The following is an 18193-nucleotide window of genomic DNA, read 5'->3' as shown; positions in this document are numbered from 1 at the left end:
TTACCCTTTTAAAGGTTTTTTTTGTTGTTGTTGTTGTTTTCATTGTTTGGATCGATTATCATCTAAAGTATTAGGGAAAATGCGGCAGTAAAGGGAAAAATACAATTAAGCGATCATTATGAGGTACATATCCGTGACTTATTTACAGACGCTAATTTTTTTATTGTGACATAATTTGTTTAAAAGTTTAAAATTTGAGAGTAACTAATTTTCTAAAGTAGTTTTTTTTTACTTAAATATTAGACATCAATTAATGATTCTAAGCTAAAAATGACAGACATTTTGAATAATAATTATGATTACTTACCTTATTTTTATGGCTAGGTTGAAACAAAAGCAGTTGCGCGACGTCTGTAAACGGGGGTTTCCAGGGTAAAACGGACAAATTAAAAATAGTTTGGGGGCTTAATGCGGCATGAATATGCTATGGCAGCATGTAGACATATCGTTCTAACAAAAGCAACAGTTCTTTTGGCTTAAAATACAGCAGTTTATTTTAAAGAGGGGTGCAAGAGCAGAAACTGCTTTTTCAGCCTTGTCTGTGGTTTCCGCCATATATTAACAACTGGTTTTTAAGACGTTGTAAAGCAAATTCAAATTCAAAATAATTGATTTAGACTGATGAAGATTTTTTTTTTCAATTTACGTGTAACAGCCCTGTGTAATATGTTCGTTTTAGTACACGTTGATGGTTGCTGGAAATGGACTAATGCTCCCTATAGTTTTGACACCCCTGTTTAACTATCATTAAGTAATGAAAGACATGTGATATTACATGTTTTCTGGCAAGAGAGCCTTACCCAACATGCTCTCTCTGCTCCCTGGAGCTTCCACTGCCAATCGGGAAGCAAAGCTGTTGTCAAACTCATCCTCAGCATCTTCCGATCTCAGCCCTCCATTAGTTGCGACCTCAGGAGAAATGACTTCCCCGTATTTCTGCTTCAGAGATAATAATGATCAGTGATGGCTCAGAGACAGGCATTATTTTGCTGATTGTTTGACCTTATTTAAAAAACAGCCGAACGCAGCGAAATTTTTATGAGATCTCGCACCATGTGACATGACGAAACCATCATGTGACTACGTATGTACCTTCAAAACATCTCGAAGGCTGGACACCTCAACTCTCAGTTGGTCACGCTCAATCTGAATGATGTCAGAGATTTCCTTCTGACGCTCTAATGCCTGACAGGGACCAAGGAAGGATGACCAGTTGGGAGCAAAGTGGGATAGCAGGAGCAAGAAGAAAAAGCAGGTTAGAGAAGGTTAATGGATTAGCAGCAATATTAGTGTGACATTTAGTGGAATCCAAAACTGCTTGTTTTTTTTTGTTTGTTTTTTTTCAATCTCAATCGCGATTTACTTTTGCCATTAGTTTTCGTAATGTTTGAACACATGAGTACGTCATACTGCAATCTTCTTTTCCTTCCACTGCAGAGCTTCCTGCAAGTCAGACACGTCCTGAGAGTAAGCGTGAGTTTGCGCTTGTAACTGTGACACTTCCTGGGTGTGCAAAGAAGGAATAGAAATGGAGAGGAAAACAGAGGAGCATTGAGTTTGTTGTTAAAAGCTCATTAAAAGCTGGTCAGTTTTCCCAAAGAAAATGCTCAAGAAGAATGTGACAGCACTCCGCTTTGCCCATTTTGTGTGTGCTGCGAATGTTTAAGGTTGAACTAACCATCAGCAGTTCTTCGCTGCGTTTCATAGTCTCTTCCATCTCTTTAAACTGGAACTGAAGGACAATGTGACACTCTCGCTCACGCTCGTATGCCTGCAAACATAGCCGGAATACACTTAACTCAGGATCCATTCAAACAATGAAAAGTATGTAGCCATAACAAAGCAAACACGTTCTTTAGGTGAGTACTTCTCCCCCAGTATTACAAACATTCCAACAATTTAATGTGATGTTCCATCGACCTACTTACTTTGGTACACTCATCAGAGTGGCGTCGCGCCTCCCAGAGCAGCTCCTCCATGTCGCTCAGTTCCTCCCGTAGCGTTTCCACCTGGTACATTAAAGTTGACTTGTCGTTGTGCAGCTGAGCGTTTGAAACCATCGCTCTGCGATACTTTTCCTCAGCCTCTGCCACAGAGTCCTGAGACAATGTATAAACAATCAAGTATCAGACATTTAAAATACAAGCGCTGTATGGTGACACAACTCGCTTGGATGATAGAATTAGAACATTTTCTTCAAAAAGAGACTTCATTGAGTATTGCCACTTTCATGTGAAGGTTACTTTCAAAGTAAAAATGAACAAAGAGGATTTTAAAAATACATCGTCTCTGCACAGAGTTAGTGATATGTATTCATTAGGGATGTCCCAGATCAGATCCGAAATCAGGCTCGTTCCCCTCATTTTTAGAGGATCGGAATCGGTTAAAGAAAGATTGCGTTTTAAAAATGTATGTATTTATTTTCACTTTGAAGAATTTCCTCATTGGCTGTTGTCCCATCCTTTTTGACAATGGATGGCAGAGGCTGGCAGCGATCAAATTGGATTGGACATCTATGGCCATCAATAGCAGTGAAACATAATCACAAAACCAGCCTTCTCAGTTGAAATGGATTTGTTGTCACAATTGTCGATGGTAGTGAATGACAAAATAATCCAAAGGTTTTAGGATATTATTATAACTACATTTGAACTATACTGTATATATATATTTATATTAACACTACAGAAAAAACCTTGCAGAGCAAAGAGAAAATGCCCCGCAACACCTAAAAAAGAAAAAAAAAAAAAAAAATCACAACCAAGATAGTTTAATCTATCACATTGGAGGACCAACTTTATTTTTCTATAAAATTCTTCGTGTAAAACAAAATCTTTAAACATACAGTAGTTGTTTGCAACCGTATATTCTGCTACACAACTGATTTGCAAAATCAAATAATTTTTTATTTTGTTTTTTATTTCATTTTGTTTAAACAACTTCTGTACTAAAAAAAAACTTTATATGGCTCTAATGTTGAAATTGTAATATCAAAATTGTGGAAAAAATAAGACGGGTGTGCTTCTATCAAAGCAGCACTAGATTTTGATTCCTTCTGAAACATTGGGCACTCTTAAAGACCACTTCCACTTAAAAATATTTTGGTGCCTTTGTTTGAACCCATCGGAACTGAAGGCATTTGCATGAAATTTGAAAAAGTCAATTCGGCTTATCTTTTATGAGTTCAACAACAACAATGAAAGACTGTTGAAATGTTGGTACCTTCATCTCCCTCATTGACGCCTCCATCTCAATGGAGACCGAGGTATCACAGCTTCCTCTACGAGAAGAGGCCCCACCAAGTGAAGATAGAGTGGCTGCAGAAAGGTTCAGCGCTGTCCTAGATCCCTGAGAAGGAGGAAAAATGATCGATGCAATTCAATGGTGAAATAAAATACAAGCCGCTGAGTGATATAGCCAATAAATAGCAAACCCCCTCTCCCTTTTAATTGTTCAAAACTCTAAAAGAGAAACTTTTCTTTATTTTGGCATAAGTTTAAAGCGAATATATCACTTTGTAGGGTAAAAGCTTATCATTTGAACATCAAACACTGCATGGTAGATAATATTTATTTTATTTTCCACCCTTATTCTCTTGGGATGTCCCGTTCGCATACGGTACATATTTGTTAACACAAGTCCATATCATCTAATTTTGACAATCTGCTGCTACAGAGTCCACATCTGATACTTCAGGAATGTTTTAGGCAGAAGAAGAAAAACACATCCAAATGTAAAATATTTCCAGTACCACTCTTGCATCCCTCTTGAATGATGTTATCTTAGTGCGATGTTCAATAATATAAAGCATATTTATTTTATGTTTCTTTAGACAATATTCTTGTGAATATGTGTGATATTGTTGCGTTGTAACCCTTATAAGTTGAACTAAAAATATAAGAAATACATTTTTAAAAAAACAATCTTTTTCACACAATTCCAATCCTCTAAAAATGATGTGATCGGCCCCCATTTCTGATCATGTGAACAGATTTGGGACATTCCAACTATTCTCATCTTAGGTCAAATCAGCCTAACAAGCTATCCTAACCCACTTACCTTATCCAGAAAATCTCTGTCCAGTCTCTCTTCCACCTAAGCACACATACAGACAGACCATGGAAATTAGCTTTGTGGACAAAGTTGTTGATTTACTGGCACCCTCCATAAAACTACAGCATGTGTCCATCACTTTCTCCCAGTCAGATGGAGCAACATCAAGTTTAACACACAAAACAAAGCTTACCACAGGGCTTGCACGAGCTGAACTAGCTCTGGAGGATGCCCGAGAGCAAGAACCAAGAAAAGAGCTGTAATCTGAAGGCTTGGGTGCAAATGGGAGAGGAGAAATGAAGACAAGGAGCAGAGATAGGAGGATTGAAGGAAAGAGGATGAATACAAGGAATATTTAGTAAAAAGACAGAGGAAAATAGCAAGACAGAGGTACAGTTATAATGGATCCAGAAAAATAGAAAGCCCAGGAAATTCAAAGTTGGACTGATGGAATAAAGTCACCTTCAGACTGCCTCGACTACCCACAGACATCCGCTCTTCATCATCTGAGAGCTAAAAACACAAACATGAAAATAGACTGAGTTCATAATGTGTAATAAGAGAAAAAAACTGTCTTGCTGATGCAGAGACACATTGCCCGAGAAAAGATAAGACAGCAGAAAAATTCTGAGAAGGTACAGACCGAAGCGATTCTCCGTGAGTGGCGAGAATAGCGCTCGCCTTCCTCCTGAAAGGCCGCGAAGAAGGAAAAAAAAGAGAGGAGACTTGAGACGATGAAGTCGGGAGTCACACAGAAGGACTATTACAGTGAGCGTATATGCTTATTACGATGCCTGACATGCAGACTGAAAAACACTGAAGCATTAAAAATAAAACTAATTTAAAAATAGTGTACGACGGCTACATAGCAAAGCTCAAAAGAAAAACTAGAATGTGGCAGTCCTTATCTTTGCTAAATGCTAAGTGGGCACACGCACAGCAATAACAAGAGGCTGTCATGCAGTGGAGCTGACTTGTAAAAACCTTCAACCTCCACCCAGTTGACTTCATCTTGACTAGTGACATCCTTCATAAATGTGAACATCACTACTACATCAAGCCACTGGGTAGAATTTTATTTAAATAGCATGATGTTGCAGTCAGCCCAAAACAATTTGTGCAATGCTCTTTCATACTGTATAATGTTGTTTGGGGAAGAAAATTAGGAAGTAGGAGGTTTTCATGCGTCAGCAGCTCATGCTGTGGTCATACCATCCACTGTTCAATGTGACCCCATTTATAATCCACACCATAATACTTCTGTAAAGGAAAAGGAGCACATATTAGTTTTCAGATCCACAGAATAATGTGTTCTGGAAACATTTCAACACTGAGCCTTCCAAATAGAAAAGTGGACACTCTTCTAAAAACAAAAACCTTTTTGGTTCTTTAATAATACAATAATAACAATAGTAGAACTTGAGTTAGTTTAAACAAAAACAGCTATATAGCTTAGAAATCAACTTTTGGTGAAAAGAAAAATGTTGAGTAAAACAGTGGCTGTGATACTATTCCCCCCACCCACCCACCCATTTTTCACATCTGCACCGCAACCTCATTGAGCAAGATACAAAACCCCACATTGTTCCTGGTAGGTAGATGAAGATATAGTGTGAAGCACTTCGAGGGCCTTAGAAAGGTGGAAAGGCGCAATACCACTGTAACTCCATTTATCATTACCATTTAACTAATTAAAGGACGGCGTTAATACGAGTGCTGGAGACAGCAGGCAGGAGAGAGAGGCACGGCTGCATCTGAGCCGAAATAACCCAGTTTTAAATTGATATTTTCCTGCCGATCTGATTTTTTTTTTTTTTTTAAAGGCCAATACAGCTATACGTCAAATTTCCAAATATCGGCCTCGCCCATAATCGGTCTAGCTCTAAATTAATGGATTGTAATATATTTAGTGAAAGAAACATTATGTGAGCAACTCTGACTCACCGCATGGCTTTTATGTTTAGCAACAGTAGCTTTTATTTGCATGCCTTTGTCATTCACGCCTGTTATCCTTTCTCACAATCACACCATACACTTTTTACTACCTACCATGATACTGTTCATACCACACATATATACTGTATATATATTCTGTTTGACGGTGGGTTGCCCAAACTAGTCCAACTTCCTATATGTTAGTATATTTCTCGCTTATCATTATAAAAAGCGGACATTGAATGCCACATTTTATGGTCAGCCCAAAAGTTGCGTTGATTTCAAAATAACACTAATAACACACGCCACCATATTTGCTGAATGGGAATCTTATAGTAATATCTGAATATCACAGTGAATATCATTCCTGCCTGTTTAAAAACACTCAGAATATTGTTAGCAAATGGTTACTTAGAAGGTAGGCGGTATTTTTCGGCTTCATGGTTGATATTTCGGTTTTCAAGCCTAACACTACTGGTTGGAAGTCTACCTGCTGCATGCACACCCAAGTGTAAAAGTAATTATAAGTGATTGTGAAAATAGCTGAAAAAAAAGCACACAGACAAAGAGTGAAAGGTTGGAGAATGACAGAGAAGTGACTCACCACAGAATGAATGTTTCCAATGACTGATGATTGAAGAACAGTCTCACTGTTACTTCTTCTACTGTCTAACCTCTGACCCTCTGAGAGGGTGTGTCACATGTTTGTTTAGTGCACTCAATAGGCATTAGTTGATTAGTGTTGATGAGTGGAAAACTTTTATTTCTTAACAAGTTTAGGGTGAAAACATTTGTGTTGATGTCATCATAATGCCTCTAAAAGACCTACCCTCTCAGCCTCCCTCAAAAATTAATTTTCCAATAAACATTATATTCCACTTATTCAGTAGATGACTTTTTTGGGGGTATTTAAAGAACTTAAATTTAAATTTTAGTACGATGACTGTGGACTGTTAAACAAATTCAAACGTCTGTATCTATGTAAATTGATATTTACCCATCATGACAGAATAGACATATAAGAAAAGAGTACACATTCATCACACAACTAGCCATTATACCAACTTTCTTTTAGAGACAAATTGCTGGTAGTAATGCCAATGAAATTCTTAAAGGAGTAAATTGATAAAAATAGGGTGGTTAGCAATTTGAGGAATCCTCTTTAAAACATTAATGCTGCACACGGTCAAAATGACTGAGTAACTTGTAAAATTGGATATACAGTAATATCATTTAACAGCAGAGCAGAGCGTGAGGTATGCTAAATTCCCATGTGTACAATGAAAAAAATGTATAAGTCAATTGTTTGGCCACTTATAATTAACACCCTTATTGGGGTATAATTCCATGATGCATTAAGTATGATGATTGAGGCACTATACGGACATTAGTCTCATACTGACCAATGATTAAGGAATGATTCTGCTTTAAGCAGTATATATACACATACCCTATCTATTCTTGACATCTTGTCACATATTATTAAAAAAATAATAATAATAATAAAAATCTGGTAGTTTGTGTTTAATGCTCTTGTGTTATTAGACGTACTTGATTTCACCACCACAGTAAACTAAAGACCTAACCATATCTCTATCCAAAGTCTCTGCACCTAAAATAGTATAATAGTATATTAGAGCCGGGAGGTATATCGATAATGTACTGTCACCGAGATGATTCACGATGACCGGCGTAATTTTGACCACGTGGGTAATTTTTTTTGTTTTCAATGAAACCAGAAAATTAAAGCATGTAGATCACTTTTACTATGTGTTGTTAAACTATGCTCTTTCCCCTTAAGAAAGCACAGCCAGTGTGCTTACGTGTTAAGTCACGTGGCTATCAGAACATCAAACAAACAACAGAACAGCTACTGGTAGCCAGGCCACAGGTACTTCGATAATAGCATTAGTCAACGCTCATAGTGTGGTGTTGGTGCCAAGAAAGAACTCGCCGTCGGTTGTCTGGAAGTATTTTGGATTCGAAAATGACGACGAACCATGGAACCCTACATCGGTTCGACGGTCTATTTCATAGACAACAGGTACGAGCTGCGCACATAGATGCTGGAAACAGCTTATTTCACGGACGACCATACGGGTGAAATGATCGCTCAGGACCTGAAACAAATAATCCCTGTGTGGGATTTGAGGGAGAACCTTTTTTGCCTGTGTCATTACTGCCATCATAAAATCTTAAATGCTTCATTGGCATCAGAGTTACAGCAGTATAGCTTAATGTGTGTGTTTGTGTGTGTGTGGAGGGGGGTGTACGTAGATTTCAGAAAATGCTCTGAAAAAAAACTGGGAAAAAATGGATTAAAATGCTAGTCTTTCTCAGTAGGAACTTGAAGTAAACACTACTGTGTTGAGTGATCATGTCATAGCAGCCATTAACAATAAGTTGTCTGATACTCGGTCCTCTGTTCAAGCCCCTCTTGCTGTAAGTCATTTGTCATTACAATGACATATTTGCACAGTGGCCATAGCAATATTTACATTTTTCAAGTCATACAAGCTGTTTTAAATGTTTATACTTGAATGCTGATTGTTTACAAGGATTTTTTAAAATATTTTTTTATATTTAATGATTACACTAAATGTAAAATTGTTAAATATGTTCAATTGAAAGCTGGTGAATAAATCAACGAGAAACGGTTAATTTGTATGATGCATTTATTCAGATTTTCAAATTATATAACAGTCCGCTTGGGCGAATTTATCGCCCTTTAACGTTATCAAAGCAAATCTGCTCACTTTACCATGATAAGTACTTAAGGCCATATCGCACAGCCGTCCACTATATCCTAGTGCCAACTTGGCTGACCAGTGAGTGACATTTACACTACTGTAAATACCAAAGAAGAAGAGCAGAGCAGTGCCACAGTACCTTGACTTAAGAATGCCACATCTTAACTCATTAATTTTGTTGCTGCCAAACGGCAAAGTATACTACAAGCAAGACTCGGATATGTCGACGGCAAGAGTGGCGAGTTAGGAAGCAGAAAATGAAAACAGAGTGACGTCTCACCTCTTTGTGTTGCCTCTCCAGGTCCTTCATTCGAATCTCTCTGGCCTCCGCCCTTGCCGCTCGCCTCGCTGCTAATCTTACTTCCGCCTGTTGCATAGATTCACCAAATCAAAATCTACATTAGTGGTTCTTCAACTTTTTTGCTTGCTTGGTTGCTCAGCAATGGAACTAAATTCCTTCTTTTTATTGATAATGTGACTGCTGAAACAAGTAAACACTTGAGTCTATCGGTCAATGTTCATTTTCATTTAAATGCTCCAAAACCCACTGAAAATACCGTATTGGCCCAAATATAAGACGGCCCTGATTATAAGACGACCACCTCTTTTTCAAGACTCAAGTTTGAAAAAAGACTTTTTGAACATTCAACACCAAATTAATTTCTATACAGAAAATAATTACAGTACATCCGAAACAAATAATTATAACAATATATTTGAGAGATAATGCAAGTTATTTTGCCTCATTCAAATCTTAATATCTGAACATTTAAATATGTAAACCAAAGTGCAATCACATTTGTAAATGAATGGCTTCTGGTTTTTGCACTGTAAATAAACGAATCTATTGTGATAAAACAACAAAATTGCAATAACTGCATTAACCATCAAAGTGAAGTCTAACTGTAACTGTAGTCTTGAAACAAATCTGAATAAGGAAAAATATTGCAATAAAATAAAGCAACTGGTTAAACTTCAGAGTAGCTGAGATCTATCATGACAGAACATCGCTTATATGATATCTGGCACCATCTAGCGTCGTGAATGGGTATAATGTCCATACCGCGAATATAAGACGACCCCCTCTTTTTCAATCTTATTTCAATGCAAAAAACACAGTCTTATATTCGGGCCAATACGGTAATAGTTGCAGCAGAGCATCCCTAAGGGTTGAAACCCAGCGTCTGGAAATGTACATGGGTTTAAGACATCAGTGTCACTGACTGCAAACAATTTGCAACAAAGTACTAAAATGTGACCATTCGTGATTATGTTAGTTTGTCCATTTGGACGAAAAAGGCATATGTAAAGGTGTTGTAATTCTTCCGCCGTGCAAATGTTTTGTGGCGAAAAATGAAGTTGAAAGTCTGCAGTAAATAATACTCTTTAAAGTGCCTGTGACACGAAAAAGCATGTTTATTTCATAATACACGCGGTATTTTATGCTCCTGAATGATATGGACCGCTTGGATGTGTGTGGAAGCGATCGCTATATTTATTTAGTTTTTTGAATCCCGCGCCAGGAAAATGAGTGACTTCCGGCTTCGGTCTTGCATTAAGGAGGGCGCTGTGACGTGTACGGTCCTCTTCACGCTACAGTGTACTGTTGTGTATGAGGACGAAGGATTCAGCTGATTTTGCGGATTAATACGTTTATTTTTCGCATCACGCCAGCCAAACGGCTGCGGAAAAATCATTCTGTATGAGGGAGAGGCGTATGCGCCTTTTTGGAGTTTCAAAAGGTTCCCATTCACCGTGGATATTTACTGTGGGACCATTGGACTTACGATGAAGTGAGTAAACATCTTGTTTTGTATTATGTCAAATACAAATACAGTGGTACCTCTACATACGAAGTTAATCCGTTCCAGGACCTTGTTTGTAAGTCGAAATGGTCGTATGTCGAGCAGGATTTTCCCATAGGAATACATTATAATTCCATTAATTCGTTCCACAGCCCAAAAACCTTCACTAAATCCTTAAAAAATACTGCTGGTACTATTACAAATGGCAATTACACATAGCAAAACAAATAAATTATAAATCAAAATCGGAATAATAATAATAATTCCTGTATTAATATAACGAATCGGGTTCTAATGTGGCGGACGTTTTTTGCTGACCCTGAACGCACCGCGGGGCTCACGTGCCAGAGACAGACCGGTGAGCTTGAGTTTCACTTTCACTTTGAATGTTTTCTTGAGAACGCCGTCAATTGCGGCAGACAGAAGGTGTTTTTGTTTTGAATAAGTTGTGAAATAAATGATAAAAACGTGGCGAAGTTGGCGATTTCTCTGGAGATGTTACCACAATAAGATTTGTCAGCTTAACTTATAAAGACTGGCGAACGATGGTCGGAGGAGGACCGTGGAGATGTATTGTTGAGCCATTTCACGGATGCCCACCCTACGCTCATATTTTTCTGTCATTTTCATCTTCATTTAGAAGGTAAGCGTCAACTTTTTCCTTGTTTCACCACCTGTACCAACCTTTTCTGAAACCAGTGTTGATTTGTCACACAAGAAAATCCGCCGTGCATTCATCTGCGGTGCTGCCATTGTCGTCGTATTTCGAGCATGTCGTCGGATGTAGAAACAAATGGCGAGTCAAATTTTACGTCGGATGTCGAAAAGTTCGTGTGTCGAAGCGATCGTATGTAGAGGTACCACTGTACAGCGATTACAAAGTAAACACTACAAACTTCCTTTAAATGAAGGACTACTTACGTTTGATCATTGATAGGCATGTAAAAAGCTCTCCTAATGCATTAGCAGCAGCACGTTAGCTGCGTTAGCTCCAGCCACCCTCCTCCGGGGAACGAACTGTAAATTGCTCTCCGCCGGGCGGTTTGCCGATCCGCTAAGACATTCGACAACCGGGTCGTCATGTCAAATAATCCAGGATAGCTATGTGTGATTTTCCGCTTTGAAGACTTTGAAACATCACTCGGTTCGGGTTAGCATGTCGGCTAGCTGTCACGCCTTCTGGTTTGTTTACATTCTCCGAAGCCGGGGAAGGGAAATGACATATGTCCGATTTAGGTGTCATAAAATATCGTTCGGGAGGTGCGACAGTAAAGGTGAAGTCGACAGTTTTGACCATTATGGAGTAATTTTGCCATGTCGTCCTGAATAAATGCATTTTTATTATTTCATATTCCATTCAGCACAAGAATGTTATTTGTCATGACCATGTCATTTATTTAGCAATTGGGGAAAATACTTGGATAAAAAGAGTATCCTGTAAAAATATTGAAGTAAAGAGACAGAAACAATGACATTTTGCCGCTCTCTTCGTCGCGTTTTCCTCTTTGTGAATAGTTCCCCCTCAACGGGCTGACTGGTCCTTCTCAAGCCATTTATATAGCTATTGGGGAAAAATACTTGGGTAAAAAGAATATCCTGTAAAAATATTGGAGTAGAGAGACTGAAACAATGACATTTTGCGGCTTTCTTCATCGCGTTTTCCTCGTTCTGAATAATTTCCCCTCAATGGGCTGAATAGTAAAATCGATGAGCCAAGTCTACCGCTGACGTCATCCACCTGTTGGGGACGCTAAAGCCCTATAATGGTAGGCGTGGCTAACCAGCAGATTAAAATACTAATTTCTCGTCATCTGTGCTTTGCTAAATTGTTGTATATAGTCGAATCGTCTCAAAATATGATTCTAATTCACATAATAATGACATTTTAGACTTTTTTTCTCGTGTCATATGCTCTTTAAAGTATGTAAAGTCAAACAGCAATGTTCTGCTCAAAAACAATGAATATGATCCAATCACAACATAGAATTTTACTCCCACTTGTCCTCAAAATTGAAGTATTGAGCAAGCATGACTGCATGTCAGAATGGAAGGAATTTATTGTTCTTTCTCATGCCTATAAATATACTGGCAGGCTGGTTTTGATGATTCATTCAACTTTCTATACTGCACTTTAAAGACTGGACGAGGATGTGAAATGTTATTTGAATATTAATAGTTGTAATTTAAATATAGATATATAAAATATTATACATAATTTAGGTATTTTAAATTAAGTTGGGGGAAGTCTATCCATCCCACTTAAGGAGTGTTTCAAGTTCAAGGAGCTGCACTTCCGGTTCAAGGAGTCGCAGCCAATTCAAGCTACAGTGGGGCAAATAAGTATTTAGTCAACCACTAATTGTGCAAGTTCTCCCACTTGAAAATATTAGAGAGGCCTGTAATTGTCAACATTGGTAAACCTCAACCATGAGAGACAGAATGTGGAAAAAAAACAGAAAATCACATTGTTTGATTTTTAAAGAATTTATTTTCAAATCATGGTGGAAAAAAGTATTTGGTCAATACCAAAAGTTCATCTCAATACTTTGTTATGTACCCTTTGTTGGCAATAACAGAGACCAAACGTTTTCTGTAACTCTTCACAAGCTTTTCACATACTGTTGCTGGTATTTTGGCCCATTCCTCCATGCAGATCTCCTCTAGAGCAGTGATGATTTGGGGCTGTCGTTAGGCAACACGGACTTTCAACTCCCTCCACAGATTTTCTATGGGGTTGAGATCTGGAGACTGGCTAGGCCACTCCAGGACCTTGAAATGCTTCTTACGAAGCCACTCCTTTGTTGCCCTGGCTACTCAAAATCTCTCGATACATGGCCCCATTCATTCTGTCCTTTACACAGATCAGGCGTCCTGGTTCCTTTGCAGAAAAATACATTCACAGTGGGTATGGTGTTCTTCGGATGCAATTCAGTATTCTTTCTCCTCCAAACACGAGAACCTGTGTTTCTACCAAAAAGTTCTATTTTGGCTTCATCTGAACATAACACATTCTGCCAGTCCTCTTCTGGATCATCCAAATGCTCTCTAGCGAACGCAAACGGGCCTGGACGTGTACTTTCTTCAGCAGGGGGACACGTCTGGCAGTGCAGGATTTGAGTCCCTGGCAGCGCATTCTGTTACTGATAGTAGCCTTTGTTATTGTGGTCCCAGCTCTCTGTAGGTCATTCACTAGGTCCCCCCGTGTGGTTCTGGGATTATTGCTCACCGTTCTTGTTATCATTTTGACGCCACGAGGTGACATCTTCCATGGAGCCCCACATCGAGGGAGATTATCAGTGGTCTTGTGTGTCTTCCATTTTCTAATAATCGCTCCCACAGTTGATTTCTTTACACCAAGCGTTTTACCTATTTGCAGATTCAGTCTTCCCAGCCTGGTGCAGGTCTACAATTTTGTCTCTGGTGTCCTTCGACAGCTCTTTTGTCTTGGCCATAGTTGAGTTTGGAGTGTAACTGACTGAGAGAGTGGACAGGTGTCTTATATACCGATAATGAGTTAAAACAGGTGCCATTAATGCAGGTAACGAGTGAAGCCTCGTTAGAAGAAGTTAGACCTCTTAAGGCCCAAGTACACCGCATGCGTGATCGTTGCGTTTCCGGTCCGACTCCGGTAAAAAATAGCGCCGGAGCCAATCCGTTCCCATTATATCCTATTGTTCAACGCATACCGGCCGCGTCAGTGCTCCGGATTGACTGCGAACCACCTCCGGCGTGCCGCATGCCCGCCGGATGGTATAGGCTATTTTCTATTTCTGCCGGACACGCATCCGACAAAATGGGCGGAGCTGGGCCTGACGTCAAAAGGCCAGGTGCCTAATCACGGTTTAAACACGAGCGAAAATGGATGATGAGCGCTTCTTCATGGAGGTGGAAAGTCACAAAGTGATATACATGCAGCAGATCGTTACTATAAGGACACAATTAAAAGCGAAACTGCAAAGTGTCCTATTATGTGTGTTTTTCTGGCAATGATATGAAACACACGATGTGCTAAGCAAAAAAAAAAAAAAAAAAAAAAAAAAAAAAGCAGCGTATCTGGAAGTGGTTCCACTGCAGAAATTCTCGTGCCCCGCGCACAAACAATCTCGGTTTGTATACAGAGTCGGGGGGGGAAGTAGGAAAGAGAAAAAAAGAGACGAAAGAGGAAAAAAGAGACACCCACAACTTTCGACCTGGTGGTCTATTCAAGACGTTTCTCTTTCTTACATTTCACTTGACTCTTAATAGAATAAACAACAGTTTGCGCTGGGCACATGAATCTGCAATGTTGAGACACCAATTCCAAGTACGCTGTTTTTTTAGTTCGTGTCGTATATAATTCGCTATCCATTTTATAAATATGACAGATTATTTATCAGTTGTTTATAACAGCCCTATGAGATGTTATGTGCCATAAATTTTAAATGTGCACAAAGATATAAACGCACTGACACAACCAAGGGCATAATAGCCCCCCTTCCCTCCACACACGGAGCCCTGATCTCAACATGATACAGTCAATCTGGAATTAAGAGACAGACACAACTAAAATATTGTAGCGTCGCCGGTGTTGTGCCGACCGGGGCTGTCATCGGTGGGTTAATTTATGCACCAACGCGAGGCTGTCATTGGTGTGCTGGTGCACCAGCGCGACACTCCGATTGGTGGACTAGATAGCGTCAGTGTAAATACAGTGGGGAGAACAAGTATTTGATACATTGCCAATGGGAAAACCCATTGGCAGTGTATCAAATATTTGTTCTCCCCATTGTAGTTGTTGTTTTTGCATTGGTGAGGTGGCGGGAAGTTAATAAAGAAAAAGAGGAAAAAGGCGTTGAAGCTCGTGTGTTGTTTTCGCGGCCAAACTTCCGCTTAGCAAACGTTACATTATCAATATGCAAGGAAAAAAATGTGCTCTCTCTCTGCTTCTCTGATGAGTACATGCTACAGACTCCGTGTGTTTGTCGTTGATTTAAATGGCACATTATCGCGCGCTATCACGCGAGAGCTCACGAGGGGACGGAGTTGGCGGACCGCAGCCGTGCAGCAGCCGGTATGATTTGCCTGTTTTTGACGGACTGCGTGGCACGCAGGCAACACTGAACCGTACCGGAACCGCAACGATCACGCATGCAGTGTACTTGGGTCCTTAGACAGCCGGAAATCTTGCTTGTTTGTAAGTGATCAAATACTTATTTTCCACTCTAATTTGGAAATAAATTCTTTAAAAATCAAACAATGTGATTTTCTGTTTTTTTTCTCGACATTCTGTCTCTCATGGTTGAGGTTTACCCATGTTGACAATTACAGGCCTCTCTAATTTTTTCAAGTAGGAGAACTTGCACAATTGGTGGCTGACGTAATACTTATTTGCCCCACTGTAATTCTGGGCAAAAAGCTGACTACATTATCGACAGCTCACCGGTAAAGCCCAGTGCAGAAATATTCATTTTCTGTATAAAAGCTGCACTTAAAGCACTATTACGGCATAAAAAATAGACTGCAACTTCATGTGCTATGAAAGTTTTTTTTTTTTTAATATCTCAGACTGGGTTTTGAAAGACTTATTTTTCAAACAACGTAACATAACGTGGTCTCGGAGTGGGTAACAAGAAATCTGGGCGGACTCCCAGCACTTTATAAACAGGGGTGCGCATGCGTACTGGACGTAAACAAACGCGCTGGCCCTCAACGGCTTCCATACGCTTTCGCGTAACGATGGCTGAACACTGTATTTGCGGCGGACACGAGAAAATCACTCCTCAAAATGTCAAAGAGACAGCCCCACTGAGTAATTATTTCCGTGTTCCCCCACCCCCGTCAAAAGACAGACAGACGACAGAGACGTCACCGGATCTACCGAAAAAAAGGACTTTAGCTGAAAAGTGGCTGCAGGAGGTACCATTGCTAGAAGCAAATGATGCTCGCACGGCAATGTGGTGTAAAATTTGCCGTGAGAATCCCAATGTCGCTGATAAGAGCAGCGCATTTTTTGTAGGGTCAAAGAATTTCAGCCATCCAAACTTTTGAAAAGCACGAAAAAAACAGAGAGCATGTGGCAATTAAGCAAACTATCGATGTCAGACAGGACCCCACTCGCCCTATGCACAAGTGGCGGAATAAAGTTAATGAAGCACAGCGCCATGCACTGACAAAGTTGTTTTTGCTCGCATTTCACAAAGCTAAACATGCACGTTCAATGAGCTCTTATGAGGAGGACATCCCACTTTTACAAAGGCTTGGAGTTAATGTGGGAGTCGCATAATGCCTTTTATTTTGAATTAGTGCTTTTATGTTTATTTCTTTACATTTCACTTCAAAGTAATGGTAATTTTGTTGTGCCAGTTGATAATCAAGCATTAATTGTTAATATAATTAATTAAAGGTAATTGGCTCTAAGTAAAGCTTGTCATAATTTTATCGCATCAGGCGGGTCTGCTCTCAAGCTCAATAAGGACCAAGTCACATCTCCAGGTCCTCCTCTGAGAACCTGGGCAAAAAAAATATGTGCACCCCTGTTTATAAAGCACAGCCCAAATACAGCCTGGATGAGAATGAGAAATGAGCCCAAAGCTCCAGTTTGTTTTCTCTCTCTACTAACCTGACCTAGTATGTGCATGTGCTTGTGTGTGACCCCCATTCTTTAAGCCTCTAAACATTAATCTGCATCCCTGCCTGTCACGTGACTCGTCTGACACACATGTTTTGTCTACACTACACTGCATCTTTTTCATTAAGTTGAAAAGAAAAAATAATAAAAGGTTTTAGAGCATAATAGTGCTGTTATGGCACTATAACAAAAACACAAATACACAAAACATATCATAATAATAGTTATAATAATGTAGTAATATTATTGTATTCATTTATTGTCAAACATATTTAGTTGCTGTATGAGAACAATTATATTTAACAATAATAAGTATTATATTGAAACAAATATGGTAATTATTTTCATGAATGTGAGTTTTCATTCCCATTTATAATGGCAGTATAATAAGACACGATTGCCCCGGCCTTCACTCGACTCACCTCCCGGGCAATCTTTTGGAGAGCATCGTCCTCTGCTGTCAGCTTGTCCAGGTTCGGCAGCCTCTTTCTGCCGGGTCCTTGGGTCCCCATGGTGCCCAGCAACGTCCCTGTTGGACCACTACTGGCTTTACAATCTTTACAAACACTTGACAGACGCGTCGCGCATCAAAGTACCACTCCTGCAGTTGAGCTTCAAGTCCTTTAATGGGCCTGAAGTCTTATTGAAGGTTCGGTGTCGTTCCTGTCTAAGCTAGCGTTAGCCCAGTATCCGAACCAGAAAACACTCGAAACCGGCTCCGTCACAAATGTTGTCCATCCACCGCCCCGAAAACTCGTTAATCCGCCTTTGTCAACATCCGCCGTGAGCCTGGTAGCCGCCTACGTTGTTTCCGGGACGCGGAGGCGCAAATCACGCTTCATGACGACAGGTGATGAAGGACAGGACGGCGCCACGGGCACAGCCACCTTACCTTCCGCAGTCGTGTGGCGGCGGCCGGTGGCCAGTTGTTGGATGTACAGTACTCCACAAGAGAACCCCCCGCCCCCCAACCACATTTACTTTTAACCCTTTCACGGACACTGCAGTGGACAGCTATTCAAAAATCGGCACTTCAAACCGTT

The 18193-nt window shown here is 39.8% G+C and overlaps 1 protein-coding gene across 8 annotated transcripts in view; it reads right to left on the bottom strand.

Annotated features, from left to right (window-relative positions):
• Window positions 1-18079, bottom strand: part of lrrfip1b (leucine rich repeat (in FLII) interacting protein 1b) — a 28616-nt gene extending 10537 nt beyond the window's left edge. The window contains exons 1-13 of one of the 8 annotated variants that reach the window (XM_057829550.1): window positions 17573-18079; window positions 9019-9105; window positions 5266-5313; window positions 4697-4741; window positions 4516-4566; window positions 4247-4324; window positions 4060-4095; window positions 3223-3348; window positions 1929-2099; window positions 1679-1771; window positions 1411-1503; window positions 1093-1185; window positions 801-939 (exon numbers count right to left, since the gene is read on the bottom strand). In XM_057829550.1, the coding sequence (XP_057685533.1) occupies window positions 801-939; window positions 1093-1185; window positions 1411-1503; window positions 1679-1771; window positions 1929-2099; window positions 3223-3348; window positions 4060-4095; window positions 4247-4324; window positions 4516-4566; window positions 4697-4741; window positions 5266-5313; window positions 9019-9105; window positions 17573-17662 (1150 nt within the window). In that variant the 5' untranslated portion in view covers window positions 17663-18079. The remainder of the gene's footprint in view (window positions 1-800; window positions 940-1092; window positions 1186-1410; window positions 1504-1678; window positions 1772-1928; window positions 2100-3222; window positions 3349-4059; window positions 4096-4246; window positions 4325-4515; window positions 4567-4696; window positions 4742-5265; window positions 5314-9018; window positions 9106-17572) is intronic. The other 7 variants (XM_057829551.1, XM_057829553.1, XM_057829552.1 and 4 more) reach the window with 7 other exon arrangements.
• Between the last annotated feature and the right edge of the window lie 114 nt (window positions 18080-18193).

This window comes from Corythoichthys intestinalis, chromosome 2 (genome assembly GCF_030265065.1).
Source record: "Corythoichthys intestinalis isolate RoL2023-P3 chromosome 2, ASM3026506v1, whole genome shotgun sequence".
In the NCBI taxonomy this organism is placed as follows: domain Eukaryota; kingdom Metazoa; phylum Chordata; class Actinopteri; order Syngnathiformes; family Syngnathidae; genus Corythoichthys; species Corythoichthys intestinalis.
The sequence above is the reverse complement of the archived record's forward strand: the minus strand, read 5'-3'. Positions and strand labels throughout refer to the sequence as shown.